This window comes from Adiantum capillus-veneris, chromosome 3 (assembly GCF_014529385.1).
Source record: "Adiantum capillus-veneris isolate H3 chromosome 3, ASM1452938v2, whole genome shotgun sequence".
Lineage (NCBI taxonomy): Eukaryota > Viridiplantae > Streptophyta > Polypodiopsida > Polypodiales > Pteridaceae > Adiantum > Adiantum capillus-veneris.
Genome location: NC_140933.1, coordinates 167,085,347 through 167,100,719, shown reverse-complemented (window position 1 = coordinate 167,100,719; position 15,373 = coordinate 167,085,347). Strand labels below are relative to the sequence as shown.

The following is a 15,373-nucleotide window of genomic DNA, read 5'->3' as shown; positions in this document are numbered from 1 at the left end:
TAAACTGGGTATCTCATTTGTATGGCTGAAAATTTGCGGCTGTCAAAAGCAATGACATGCTCATTCTGCATAAGAACACCTCCAGAAGCACGATTTGACGTATCGGTCATGACCTGAAAAGGTTGAGTAGGATCTGCAATAGCCAAAACTGGAGTTGTCGTCAAGGCGTGTTTAAGGGCTTTGAACGACTGTTCTGCTTCTTCAGTCCATTGAAGTTTATCCTGCTTGGTAAGCTCAGTCAAAGGACCTGCAATGTCGGAGAATTTGTGGACCTTGGTATGATAGAAGTTTGCAAGTCCCAAAAAGGAGCGCACATCTGAGATGGTGAGCGGTAAAGGCCATTCCACTATGACCTGTATTTTCTTGGGATCGACTGCAACGCCACTGGCAGAAATAATGTGACCAAGGTATTCCACCTGATTCTTGAAGAAATCACTTTTCTTCTTATTGATGTATAGCACATTGGTTCACAAAACTTGGAAGACAAGCTTCAAATGTTTCTTGTGATCAGCCATCGTTCGACTGAAAACTAAAATGTCATCCAAATACATGATCACGAACTTGTCCAAGTATGGTCCGAATATTTCGTTCATCAGCATCATGAAAGAGGCCGGGGCATTGGTTAACCCGAATGGTAATACCAGAAATTCATAGTGACCATACTTTGTGCGAAAAGTTGTCTTGTACTCATCACCAATGCGAATGCGAATTTGGTGATACCCTGATTTTAGATCATTTTTGGAGTAGATCTTTGCTCCCAGTAATTGATCAAATAACTCGTCAATGCGAGGCAAGGGAAACTTGTTTTTGATCGTCAACTTATTCAAAGCACGATAGTCGATGCAAAGACACATAGACCCATCTTTCTTTTTGACCAACAGAACAGGAGCTCCAAAGGGACTTTTGCTTGGGCGAATATGACCTTTATCCAACAAATCTTCTAGCTGCCGCTGTATCTCTTGAGGCTTTGAGTATGAAACTCGATAAGGGGCTCGAATTGGTGGAGGTTGGCCGGGGATCAAATCAATGGGATGATCCACGGAACGCCGAGGAGGCAAAGTTGTTGGTAGCTCGTCGGGAAACAAGTCCAAATGTGGTTGAAAGAAGGGTTGCTGCAAATAGGCAATATTTGAGGAGGATTTAACTTCTGCTTCTTCTGCACCGGGTTTAACATCTCTTAACATGATTAAGGCAGTAGCACAATCACGTTTTCGAACCAGCCGTTTGACTTGTAAAGCAGAAACCAAGATAATGGGTTTGGCACTGAAAAGACCACGAAGCTCTATTTCCTGTTGCTTGTGAAAGAGCCGAATTGAGTGATCTCTGAAATTGATTATTGGATCATACTGAAATAACCAAGATTGGCCAAGGATCAAGTCGTAATGTGACAAGGGCATAACTGAAAAACCAAGCTGATCTTGGTAATCCTGAATCTGAAAATCCAGCTTTTCAATCCTTTTGTTGCACTCGAGGAAGGAACCATCAACAAGTTCTACTTGGTAAGCTGCCTCACTAGGTTGAGTTTGAAGGCGCAGTTTAGTAATCAAAGATTTGCTGACGAAATTAGTAGAACACCCACTATCCACAAGAACATTGATTGGCTGCTTGCCAACAAAGCCAAGGAGGGTGAGAACCTGATTCGAAAGATCCACCGGAGCAGTGACGTGATTCCGAGCATTCATCATTAAGGCACTTACAACCTTGGAAACTCGAACACAACGTGCTGCCTGTTTGCCTTTGTCTGGGACAGGAGGTTGGCTGTGGATAGGTTCTGAAATTGTGGTCTCCATGTGAGAATTCTGGCGAGGATTTGAAGGATTTGGCTTCTTGGGGCATTCATACCACCTGTGATCTCCATGACAAATTGTACATAATCCTGTACGGTTGGAGTTGGAGGTTGAAGGAGCCGGATTGCTGTCCAGAGGACGTATTGTGGTCTCCATGTGAGAATTCTGGCGAGGATTTGAAGGATTTGGCTTCTTGGGGCATTCATACCACCTGTGATCTCCATGACAAATTGTACATAATCCTGTACGGTTGGAGTTGGAGGTTGAAGGAGCCGATGAAGAGGATTGCTGTCCAGAGGAAGTATTCGGCCGAAAATCACGACGACCATTCCTTCTATGATTGGGACGATTGTTTCGTCGATTCTGATTATTTGCCGAAGAGGAGGCTCTGGAAGTGGCTGCTTGTCCAGAAGATTGGGGTCGAAAAGAAGTTTGTCCAGCAGAGTATTGTCTCGAAGAGTGAGCTCCTGAGAAAGAACGCTGATTCTGATCACCTTGTCCTTGGTAATTTCGTTGTAAAGAGCTTGCAGAATTGGAAACTCGATCACCAGAAAGGAAACTTTTGAGTGGGCGCCAATTGTCACCAAGACGCTCAACATAAGCGATTGCAGCATCCAGTGTGGCAGGGTTAAATTTATGGACATCATCTCGGAGGGAAGGCTCAAGTCCGTCAACAAAACTGTGGAGTTTGTCGGAAGGACTGAGAGTCTCTATCTCAAGAGTTAATTTCTGAAACTCTGAGATGTACGCGGCCAAGGAACCAGTTTGGCTCAGGCGGCGGAGAGAAGACCGGGCGTGGAAATCGGCATTTGCAGGCTCAAAAAAGCCTTGCAAAGAACGCGCTGGAATTTGTCCCAAGTAGCGGTGATTTTTCCATCTTTGATGCGGCGACGCCACCAAAGGAATGCAGTATCCTTTAGTAGAGAGCTAGCCAAAGCAACTTTCTTGCTTTCAATGAGATCAATATTTGAAAAGTAAACCTCCATTTTGAAAAGCCAATGGTCTAGCACGCGCTTATCGCGGCGACTGTTGTATGGCTCGGGCAACTTTGCATCTATTTTCTTTTTTTGTGCTGTGTTTATTATCTTAAAAAGATATTTCAATTCAGGATTGTCTACCTCTGGTTCCGGAGCGTCGACTTGCTCAGGAACTGACTCTGCTACCGAAGAAACTGAATGGGTAGCTGGTTGCGTCCTCGAAGAAGAAAAGGCCCGCAGGACATCCAAACGTGCGGTCATCGATGCAAGACCGGTGGAGAGGGCCTCCTGGAGGACGGACATCTGTTCTCTGAGGATGGCTATCGGATCGTCTGGTGCAGCACTGCCTGTCTCTGACATTCTGACGGCTCAGAGGGAATATCTCGGAGAAGCTGGAGAGGTGTGGTTGCCGTAAAAGGGTGAAGCTGCTGCTGATGCTGCGTCCCACTCTTCTAAGAAATGTGGTCCAAGATCCGAATCCTCGATATCTTCCACCTCGTCGATAGGAGGTGTGTCGTCTGGCGTCAAGGGCGTGTAGTCCGGAAGCTGTAACTCGCTGCGAACCTGAACTAAAGGCTGCTGGGAAATGATGTCGTTTACTGAATCCACGCGACGCTCCGTCAGAGAATAGGCCAAGTCGGGGTACCGGCTCAGTATGTGCTCGTAGTGCGGCAAATGAAGAGGCTCGCACGTAACTATGATATGCCACACCACCCAGCCCTGTGAGCGCGAGGCATGCCGATGAGTGACATAAACCAGGTAATTTTGTGGCAACACTGCTGGCTGTAATGCAGGTACAGGAGCAGGCTCGGGTGCCGGAATGAAGTCGGAAACCTGTCTTTCCTCTGGAACTGGAACTGGAGATGGGGAATCCGAAATGAGAATTACTTCCGGTTCGAATGCGGGTTCCGGTTCGGGTACGGGTTCTGGTTCGGGGGTATCTCGTATAATTATCACTTCAGGAGTTGGAGGAGGATTTTCTGGCAATATTTCCTCGGGCACCTCGTCTATGTACGAGAGAAAATTGACGGGAACGTCGAGGGCATCCTCTGCCATGACTGTGAACAAGCCCGTGTGCGCGTCTGGTGATGGCCAGAATTGGTGGTGCTGGGAATTAGCAGAAGAGAGAGTGAGAGACTTCCTTCACGCTGGCGCTGGTTATGCATTGCGCTGGCTGCCTTTGGCCCTTTTTTTTTTGTTTAATTATTCCCCAAAGGGGTGCCCAAGGGTGCCCACTTAAAAGTGAGGTTGGGCGGCCGGCCAAAATCCCTTTAAATTAAAAGGGGCCTTGTATTTTTAAAGCCAGCGCTGGTTAATAATTGAAACGCTGCGTTGCTTCAATAATAAATTGAACGCTGCTGCCTCCAGCGAAAACAGCCAGCGCTGCCAACGTGGGCTGCCGTATGTGAGCTGCCGGGTGAAGGGGCGGCTTGGATGCACTGGCTCGCGTCAGATGCGCAAGGGGGGGGTGCGACTCTTCATGGAAAAAAGCGCAAGTCGTCCAGGCAAAGAGTCACCTACTGCTGGAGAGACTTACTCCAGGAGTGCATCCGGTATGCCGCAACACCCACTCTGTCTGCCAGCTTCTGCTTATCTTTATGTATGTGTTTGAGAAAATATTACCTCATGCTGACATGGGTCATGACCATCTTTCTTCTGCTTCCATACAACTCCGGGAAGGGGGAGAGTAGCGGCGAGGGTGAGAGGCTCACAACCTTCGAGTCCCGGGAAAAATTTGCTCTGATACCACTGTAAGGATTCTGGTCGCTAATCCTTTATTAAGTACTTAAACTCATGATTAAGACTTAAGAAACTGAAACTGTACTTAGAACAAGACTTAGAAGACTCTGTGTTTGATTGCTTGAAAGTGTGATACAAGGGTTCCTTGTATAGGAATTGAATAGTCATCAGTGAAGAGGCATGTCTCTTTGTGAAGAGACACGACTTTAGGCGAAAAGACACATCCTTTCGGCGAAGAGCTGCAACCATTGGGTGAAGAGTCGCATCCGTATGGTGAAGGGGTGTGACCAATTGTCGAAGGAGTGTGGCTTTTGGCGAAGAGGTATGTCTTTTGGGCGAAGGGGTGTAACCATTCGAGAACAGGAGTCCTCCTGGGTTAGTCACACTTCGCATCTGCATCTGTAATGAATCAAGAAGAGTGTAACAAGTCACAATCGTGACAGGGAGGGAGGTGGCTGCTAACTCCGCTCTAATGATCTCATGTGGTACGGAGGCCTTGGCTATAATCAATCGAGAGATCATAGATACCAAGGGCTTCCCCATACCTCTCTACCCATCCTGACCTATAGAGGGTCCCCAAACCTGAACCCCATAGAGCATAGCTGAAGCTACCAAGGTATCAAAGAGCCAGAGCTTTGTTTGGGGTTCGTGGAATTGAACCTGCGAGCTCATCCTCTCCAACCCTCCCAAGGCCGCATACGCTCGGGTCAGTCTAGTCTCTGTTGCACTCTTCAAAGAAAACCTTGGCTCAATGAAGACTACTCCAAGATAAGTGTGTATGTGTGTACTCCACAGTCTCCTGACCATAAGTGAGCGTTCTCCTGATCCCTGCGGTGTGGTGTTAAACACCATAACCGTGGTTTTACCAAGGTTTAAGACAATCCACTATCCTCTGCGAAGCTATGTGATGCATCCAAATGCCATTGCATACCCTCTGGTGAGTGAGATATCAACACAATATCATCAGCATATAGCAACAACGGAATCCATGTCCTTGCCATCTGGGCACCTCTGTCACCCTCTTTGTCAATGTAATTGGAAACCTCATCTACATACATACCAAATAGAGTAGGGGACAATGGACAACCTTGTTTCCAATAGTGGAGTGTATTAAATCAGATATCCCCTCTGAAGTGCGTACATGTGCCACCACTGATTTGTATAGAGCCATGATACCTCAAATCAACTCATTGGCCACTCCCATCTCCTGTAGTGTGCGTATCAACCTGGCTTTAGGCACCATGTCAAATGCGTTTTGGGAATCCACAAAGCTACAATAAATCTGTCTTCCGTGTGCCCTACCTTCCTCGATGATGGCTCTGAGTGTCAGAATATGGTGAAGAGTAGAGAAGCCTCTTCTGAAACTGGCCTGTCCCGCTGCCCACACGCCCTCACTCTGTGCCCGTTTGCTCAAATTTTACTCAAGGAAGATGCATACAACCGTGCCAATGTGTGTCCAATCATAATATTACGGTAGTTGCTAGGCTCCGTGGGATCACCTGCCTTGAAGGTCGGCACAATAGTAGACAGTCTCCCAAGTCTTATGTAGACCCTCGCACATGACACGATTGAACAAAACTGCAAGAACCTATGCTAGCATATCTTTAGCATTTATAAAGTGCTGTGCTACAAGACCATCATGATCATATGCCCTCTTGGTCCTCATCCTATCAATGGCCGTCTTTACCATCTCAGTGGTAAAGAAGGTACTTGTAGATGGGCATGGCTCAAGATGATCTGGAAGGGGTGTCTGTCCAGGGACCGCATATAAGGATGTTGCATATTGACTCCATACATCAGGGGAAGTAATCACTGGGGGAGGGGAGTGCTCAGAAAGAGACACCATGCCTCTCCTGAGTCTCTGCTCAAGAACAACTCGTATAAGTCTCGCTTCATTCGAGCTAGGAATGCTCGCTTCTTCCGTCGCACAAGGCGCCAGAAGGCTCTCCGAGATTGTTTGTGATTGATGACCCCTAGGAGAAGATCCCTCTTAAGTTGTGCTCTCGTCTCTTTACATTCCTCATCATGCAACTATTCTGAGGCATGCTCACAGGACGGCGTCTCTAATCAGGCTGAATGTGTGGGTACGCCTCTGCTGCTGCATCATGCAATGTCTCAATCAATAAAGTGGTGAGCTCCTCCACTGAGAGTCCTGGCCTGGCTGCTGTACATAGACGATCTCCTCTGTATAGACAGGGTCAGTCTCTGGTGTAATGTGTAGCGGGTACGTGTCCTCCTTCCTGACACCTGAGCTGTACTCTATTGAAAGGAGACTGAAAGTGTCAAAAGTGCACGATCGACTGCTACACCCACTGGTCTGGGTCGTACTTTGAGATCCTGAGTGCAGGGGATGAAGCTCGGCTGTGCCATGACATAATCCACTGTGCTGGCCCCGTGCCTATGTGGGAAGCAAGTAAGCCCAGCTGCTGCAGGAAATTGTTGTAGGCCATTAAGTATGGCCAATCCATGTGAGGTCCTACTTTGAGATCCTGAGTGCAGGGGCTGAAGCTCGGCTGTGCCATGACATAATCCAGTGTGCTGGCCCCATGCCTATGTGGGAAGCAAGTAAGCCCGGCTGCTGCAGGAAATTGTTGTAGGCCATTAAGTATGGCCAATCCATGTGAGGTCCCCATCTCCACTAAATATCTCCCGTACTCCGTGTACTATGAATATGGACTTATCGTGGTTTCATCTAGGTATATGCAGTGGATGCATGGCATATGCCTTCATTTATGTGCTCCCATGATTCCTTGCATTTTTCTTGGGGTTGTCCACGCCAAGAAGAGAGATTGCTAGAGAGGCTGGATAGATTTAGATCGGAGATTGTGCAACTAATGCGGATGGAGAGCTTTCTATTCTGGCTGGGATAGTGCTTTCTGATCAGGTGCCTACCTCATTGCATATTATACAGGCTTGCTCTGCTGCACGCCGGGGTCTCCCACTCTCATTTTGGAGCGCTCCTACTTAGCCTTCTCTGAGCCTTGGTGATCACATGGCTCCTTGTCTTGAACATCCCCTATGGCATGTAGAGCAGCACACAAAATAGAAGCAATATTAGAGGTTTACTTTCCAGGTGGCTTGTGCTACTGAGTTTTTATATTTTCTAAGTGTGTCATCCGTCTGCCACCCCTTAGGTTGTGTCCTTGGCACAATTAGGGGTTGTTTCAAACGTTGTTGCCCCACTTTTGTCAAGTTTGCATTTTTATCACATTGTCATCTTTTGGGTCGTCTATTTTTGTCGTAAGTTTTTGGAGGCTGCCTGAATTCTCCACGGGGTTCCTCTTATCTGCTACTTTATGGTGGTATAATCGACAAGTCCTAGGGTTCAGTATGATCGAGTGCAGTGTTCATCTTGGAGCCAAGACCAAAAGTGTAAGGTGCATGCAGATTTGTATTTTGGATGTGTGCGCGCATACGCAGGTACTGTCACCAATTCCACACCCAATATTGGACCTTGGGAAATGTCTCAGCTTTCAGCTGGCATGGACCTGATAGTGGTAAAGACTCATTAATGATTTTTTTGATGGAGTTGACGGTGTTAGCCACTGACGGACCTGATGGTTTGAATACTTATCAATGATTAAATGAATTTCTAGTTGAGAGGTTTTTCCTTCACTTAAGTTTGAGGCTCAAACATTGAAAAGGTAGATTAGATTTGTCTAAGTTTTGTGGTGCACATGGTCATATGTGTGTTTATAATATTCTGGTTGCAGTTAAACATTACTTTTCCAAATCTTGCGTGCTCCATTTTAAGCCTTGATGCTATGGATGTGAGTGGAGAACAACATCTTGATGTGGTATGGCTTTCTTCTGCATAAGAATTCGCTTGTTGATTTCCTAATTCAAAACCTTGTCCTGGTAAAGGAATTGTTTGGGAGGGCTTGCTATATTGTTTTCTTTTGCAGAAACATGATATTTTTAAAAGGAGGCTAGATTCAATAGGAAGAGTTCTAGAGCCTCCAAAGCAAGAAAAAATTGGAGGACCTCAGGTATTATCTAAAACTATTTCTCTTTACGCCCAATTGGCGTAAATTTTTAGGCTCTCAGATTTTTAGCACCTCTCTTGCAAGATGCTAACTGTACTCACCCATCTGCTTTTTTAAGTAACTCAACATGCATATTAACGCTCCCGAATTTCTCTTCGTGATTACATAAATGCACAAACTGTCAATGCCTCCAACTTGTGTCTTTGCTTTCTTTTTCTCCAAGAACAATAACTAGTCTTTGCAATCCCACCGATAAACACCATACATTGGAGCAAACATTAGAATATCAGTGCAATAATGCAAGTCAAATTTTGAGGATGGCAAGGAAATCAAATCTTCTTCCTGATAGTGAATTGATAGCCTTGGTGTTTTGAATGGTGTCGCATTTTAAGGATCATACCTGGCCAATTGACTGCTGCTAAATTAGCTATGGCTTAGATTTTTTTAATTCTTATAGAATTAATAGATTAGCTAGTCAATCTACGAGTGTGAGCTAATATTCTTAATGCACCATCTGAAGGATAACTAGAGCATGACTTATAAAGCATGTGTCTCTGGGTTGTAGAAGACCACATTGTCTCCCTTGGAGCTGAGCGTTGATGATAGGTAGAGGGTTGTGTCTCTGGTCAAACACCTGGCCCTTGGGAGCTCTAGTCATGGCGAGGGCTGAAGATTATACATCATAAGCTCAATGGTATGCCACAAGGGCCTGTTATGCATGCCCAAGCCAAACTTGACAATTGCAGCCAGAAAGATAAATGATAGCATCGCCAGTCACCACATCACCCACCATAGTGGTCCCTTTAGCTTGAATCAACCGGCAATGCAGAGGTTTCAATAAAGCCAATGATTTGGCTAGTGGAGTGCAGGCCACGTAACATTTTGCCATGCACAGTGCAATGTTCACCCATCCAGAGTGTGATGGCCACTCCTTTTCAGATGGGGAAGGACTTTTTCTGTCTTTGCGCAAAGGAGACCATTCTTTTAGTTTTAAAAACTGCCCATGGGGCTACATCACCCCCGTCATCAAGGACAATTTTTTGAAAGGGGAGACTCTCCCAAAATTGAGTTATAAAATGAAAACAATTGCTACATCAGAATAATCTGACGCAGAACTGCAGCTATCGACTGTGGAAGCAGCAGTTCTCAAGTTTGGGAGGAGGAAGAGGATTATTAGTATGTGGATGAAGAGATTGAGGAAACACAAGACTCAGCAAGATCTGGGTCAGAGTGGGACAGAAAAAATAGTGGATGATATGCTTGCACAGAATCTAACCAAGGGGGCAGACAAAGAAACAGAAAATAGAAAAGGAAAGAAAGCCAAGGCAGACTTGGTGTCTTGAAAGATATGGTTTAAGGGATTGATGTAATCTCTTGGTGACTTTATTTTATTAGCTCTCAGCTAGTGTGTAAAGGTTGAAACTTTTTGGTGTGTGCAAGTAGAAAGGTCCAGTTAGCAAGAACTTTTCAAAAAGGTACAGATCAGAGTTTGATACAGATTCAGATTCAAAGAGGGATCTTTTGGACTTCCAATGAGGGGAGTTGTGGACTTCCTAGAAGTTTGGATTGGAGGGGGAGACAGTCCTTGGTGGGGATCTTATTTTTGAATCTACAGATGTGAGGAGCTTCTTTGTGTAGAGCTCGTAAGGTATTCAGCCATTGACTTTGCTGCAGTGTTTGCTGCATGAGGGGAGCTCACCAAAGTAGATCAATCGGATTAGAAAGGGAAGTTTTATGGTTATATACGTAATCATGGGTACTTTGGCTGATGATATTCTGCCTAAGGACTTTTGTGAATTGTTCGAACATCGATGTTTACTCTTTCAAAATTTGTATGTGATATTCGTGTGAGTATGTGAGGGGAATCGCTGTAGCTCTCTCTCTCTTCTTCTTCTCGTTGGATAGATCTTTAAGGTCTATTGGGATAGTTTCCTACGACGTTAAAATTCTCTTCTCTTCTTCTTCTTCTACGCGCAGCTGGGCAGGCAGGTTTCAGGAGGGGTTTTTCTACTCTTGACCATATCTTGACACTCAGAGCCATCATTGAGGAGGGCAGATCGCGTGGGAGACGGATCTATTGTAGCTTTGTGGATTTCCGCAAACCATTTGACACAGTGCCCAGAGCTAGATTGATGTACAGATTACAGCAGATGGGAGTACCCACAGAGCTCGTTTGGGGGGTCATGGGATTATACAGGTTAGTAGTAGGGCATGTACGCACCCCAGAGGGTCTATCCACACCGGTTTACTCCACTATTGGGGTGAAGCAGGGCTGCCCGCTCTCTCCTAGTCTATTTGGTATGTATGTGGATGAGGTTTCCAACTACATTGAGAGAGATGGTGATAGAGGTGCACAACTGGCAGGGACATGGATTCCACTATTGTTATATGCTGATGATATTGTGTTGATTTCCGACTCTCCGAAGGGATGCAACGTCACTTGGATGCTTTGCATAGGTTTGCCTAGGAAAGTGGTTTGCCCGTCAACCTTGGTAAAACCAAGGTCATGGTATTTAATACCACCCCACAGTGGATCAGGAGGTCAGCGCCAGCATTCACATACACCCTTTAGAAGGTGGAGTATACAGATGCTTACACTTACCTTGGAGTGGTTTTTAGTGGGCCAGCATTTTCATTGAGGAGGGCAGCAGAGACTAGATTGACCAGAGCCCCTGCAGGATTGGGTAGATTGGAAAGGATGTGTTCACAGGTTCAGTTTTAGGAGCCTCGGACGAAGCTCTGGCTCTTTGACACTTTGGTGGCTTCTGCATTGCTTTATGGAGCTGAGATTTGGGGACCTTCATTGGATCATCACGGGAGGACAGGCCGCAGTGATGGGTAGGGGGACATGGAGAAGCCTCTGGTCTCTATGATCTCGCGGCTCATTAGAGCCAAGGCTTCAGTATCACGTGCTATTGTACGAGCAAAGCTAGCTACCCCCCCACTAGTGGTTGAGGCGCTCACCAGATCTGTCTCCTTCATACACCGCATGTGGGAACTTCCCAGAGACAGATATGCACGCCTTGCACTCGAGTCGTCTCGACAGTTAGCCATGCAGGGAGATACAACATGCTGGTATGGGGAGATGACATCATGGTTTCAGGCGCATGGGTTCAACATAGACAGATTGCCTCCCTTCCAGTACTCACTGGATGCGCCCTCTCTGACTCTTACACTATCCGAGATCACCAGGCTCATTCGCCAGGACTTGACTCAGCTAGACACCAAGAGGACATGGATACAGCCAGCATAGGAGCTTGGCACGAAGATGGCTTTCTACAGAGAGCATCTCCTCCAGCTTACGGAGGATGGTTTTGTGACGAGGCCCAGATACATGGACACCCACTTGTTTCATGAGATACGATGTGCTATTGGCCAGATACGCACATCCTCACACCTGTTGCGGATCGAGACTGGGAGATACAGCGGAGTACCAGCAGAGGCCAGGACATGCCCCTTGTGTGACATCGAGCCTGAGACAGAGTTGCACTGCACATGCCACTGCCCCGTCTACTACGAATACGAGGCCGCTTCCATTGCTTGTTCAGTGAGGGCTTTGGACCATTCTCTAGAGTCATGCGGTACGAGGATCAGAGATGCCTGGGTTTGTTTTTGCTCGAGCTGCGCAGACACAGAGAGAGCCTGATGAGAGAAGAGGCTAGCCAGTCTCAGAGACAGATCACAGACTTCTTTAGAGTTGCCACTGGACACCTGGAGGAGTTACTACCACAGCAAAGCTCGTTGCCTCACACCAGAGGCACATTGATCGATCGAGCGACTGAGCTGGGGAGATCCAGATGCCCACGACTGCGAGGACTACACAACATTGACAGAGGCTGCATCAGAGGATTTGGATCACTTTGGCTTGACATGCACGATGCCCGGTCAGACTACTGACCATGGAGGAGATTGATGAGATCCGCCAACGACCGATGCTGGATCTCCTGTGATCTAGCTATCCCAGCTAGCTGTTTAGCTGCTTAGTTTACACCTAGCAGTTCAGGATTCCATAGTATTTTATTTTGTCATTTTGTCATTTCTGTCATTTTGTCATCTTGTTACTCTGACTTTGTATCAGATCCACCACATTGTAACTTTCTGGTCTCATAGGTCACCTTGGCCTTTTGAAGACGTTAATATAACATTTCATTTTCTCTCTCTCTCTCTCTCTCTCTCTCTCCATGATGCAGCATCAGAGGCATATCCCCACAGCCAGCCTACACGCAGACGATCCGGAAGCATGCCTCAAAACAGTTGGTATGATGAGGAGTGTAGAGAGACAAGGATCATATTACAGAGAGAGGTGCTCATGGGTACTACTACACATAGACAGTCACGGATTATCTTCCGCCGCCTAGTGCGACGAAAGAAGAGGTCTTACCTAACTCAGTTAGAGCGTGATCTGTATCAGCTGTTTATGAGTCGGGACTCTAGTGAGGCATGGAGGCTTTTCAATGAGCACTCTCCACTGCCAGCCATCACTTCCACCGAGACATGGGGGGAATATGCTACATCTCTCTATACAGCATCGGGGCAGCCACCTTTGCTCGACCCTCCAGAGGCATGCCCAAAAACATGTACTTTCTTTACGGCTGAGAGGGTAAGGAAAGCCATTGACAAGGTGACGACAAGAAGAGCACAGGATCATGATGGTCTGGTAGCAGAGCACTTTATCCATGCTAGAGATATGCTTGCAGAGCCTCTTGCTATGATGTTTAATAGAGCCATGTATGAGGGTTTCCCTGAGACTTGGAGTATGTCCACTATTGTGCCTATCTTCAAGTCGGGAGATCCTATGCTTCCCGGGAATTACCGAACCATCATGGTTGGTCACACTCTGGCTAGGCTATATGCATCAATTCTTGAGCATGAGCTGAGTGGATGGGCAGAGAGAGAGGGCATACGGGCAGTAGGATAGGCAGGATTCAGGAGAGGTTTCTCCACTCTTGACCAGATTTTGACACTCAAGAGCCATTATTGAGGAGGGTAGACACCATATGGTGGCAGGAGGATATATTGTAGCTTTGTGGGTTTCCGTAAAGCCTTTGATACAGTGCCACGAGCCAGACTCATACGCAAATTGCAAGACATGGGGGTGCCCACAGAGCTGATCTGGGGGATCTTAGATTTATACAGGACAGTGGTAGGACAGGTACGCACTACTCAGAGCATCATAGCAGAGCTGGCAAAATTGATGGATGGAGAACTATGGAGAATCCCTTGGTGTCTATGATTTCTCAGATGATTAGGGCCAAGGCCTCAGTACCACATGACATTGTTAGGGCGGAGCTCGCTGCTCCTCCATTGGTAGTGAAGGCACTCACTCGATCAGTTTCATTTATGCATAGCGCTCCTAGAGACATATATGCTCGATTAGCACTAGAGTCTTCGCGACAGCTGGCATTGCAGGGAGATAGATCATTTTGGTATGCAGAGATGGCATCTTGGTTTCAGTTACATGGCTTTAGTATGGACCGGCTACCCCCATTTCAATACTCTTTGGATGCACCCTCCGTCTCCCTCACTAGGGCAGAGATTACCAGGCTCATCAGACAGGACTTGATTCGAAGAGGACATGGATACAACCTACACATGAGCTAGGTAATTTAGAGGAGTACCCGCTGAGTCCAGGATTTGTCAGGTGTGCCAAATAGAGCCAGAGACAGAGCTACATTACGTATGTCACTGCTGAGTATACTATGAGATACGAGGCTGCTTTCACTCTCTATTCAGAGAGGGTTTTGGGCCACTTTCTAGAGTCATGAGATACCAGGAAGAGAGATGCCTCGGATTATACTTACTGGAGATTCGCAAACATAGAGAGGACCTCTTGAAGGGGGCACAATGAGAGACGGCGGAAGATTACAGATTTCTTTTAGTCACGTACAGAGGAGTTCGAGCAGCCCCCACAACATAACAACACCAGAGGCACCAGAGGCATACTGCTTGATTGAGCGATAGAGTTGGGGCGGTCTTGTCGCCCACGGATGAGGGGGTCCTCTCGACATTGACGCAGATTGCGACAGAGGATCCATACCATACTGGCGCGACATAGGAGCCGTCCCGGATACTGGTGTATATGTATATGATGCCTCGACTATCAGAGAGCTCCATTGTATCAGCTCACCCTTTGTATTCCCCTTTGTATCAACTTTCACCCCACCCCTACCCACTATTTTCTTTTCAGTTCTTTGTACTTTTTGTACCCAGACCTGGTATTAGATTCACCACATGTAACCTTTTCGTCTCATAGGTCATTTTGGCCTTTTGAAGACGTTAATATTACATTTCATTTCATTTCATATCTCTCTCTCTCTCTCTCTCTCTCTCTCTCTCTCTCTCTCTCTCTCTCTCTCTGCCCTGCTCCCTCGCGCTCCCCCCTTGCTCCCCCGCTGCCTCGTGCTCTCCCCCCCTGCTGCCCTGCTCCCTCTCGCTCCCCCCCCCTCTGCACCCCCGTTGCCTCGTGCTCTCCCCTTGCTCCCTCGCTGCCTTGCTCCCTCGTTGCCTTGCTCCCTCGCGCTCCCCCCCTCTGCACCTCCGCTGCCTCGCGCTCTCCCCCTGCTGCCCTCCACCCTCGCGCTCCCCTTGCATCCCCTGCCCCCCCTCGTGCTCTCCCTGCAGCCCCACCCCCTCACACTCCCCCCTTCCCCCCTTTTTTGCTGCCCCGTGCGTAGAGAGAGAGAAATGAAAAGCGTAGAGAGAGAAAGCGCAGAGAGAGAAAACGTAGAGAGAAATGAAAAGCGTAGAGAGAGAAGATGTAGAGAGAGAAAACCTGCACGCATAGAGAGAAAAAAAAACTTCTCTTCCTCTCCCTCTCCTTTTGCGGCCTTCAATCATGAGGAAACAAAATGGCAAGGATGATCCTATGGAGGATGCCATTCAA

At 47.1% G+C, this 15,373-nt stretch overlaps 1 protein-coding gene across 1 annotated transcript in view; it reads left to right on the top strand.

The window, feature by feature from the left end:
• LOC147462131 (uncharacterized) overlaps nt 1-15,373 on the top strand; it is a 107,769-nt gene that overhangs the window by 29,871 nt on the left and 62,525 nt on the right. The window contains exons 3-4 of the mRNA XM_086509558.1: nt 8,218-8,301; nt 8,410-8,493. Of these exons, the coding sequence (XP_086365684.1) occupies nt 8,218-8,301; nt 8,410-8,493 (168 nt within the window). The remainder of the gene's footprint in view (nt 1-8,217; nt 8,302-8,409; nt 8,494-15,373) is intronic.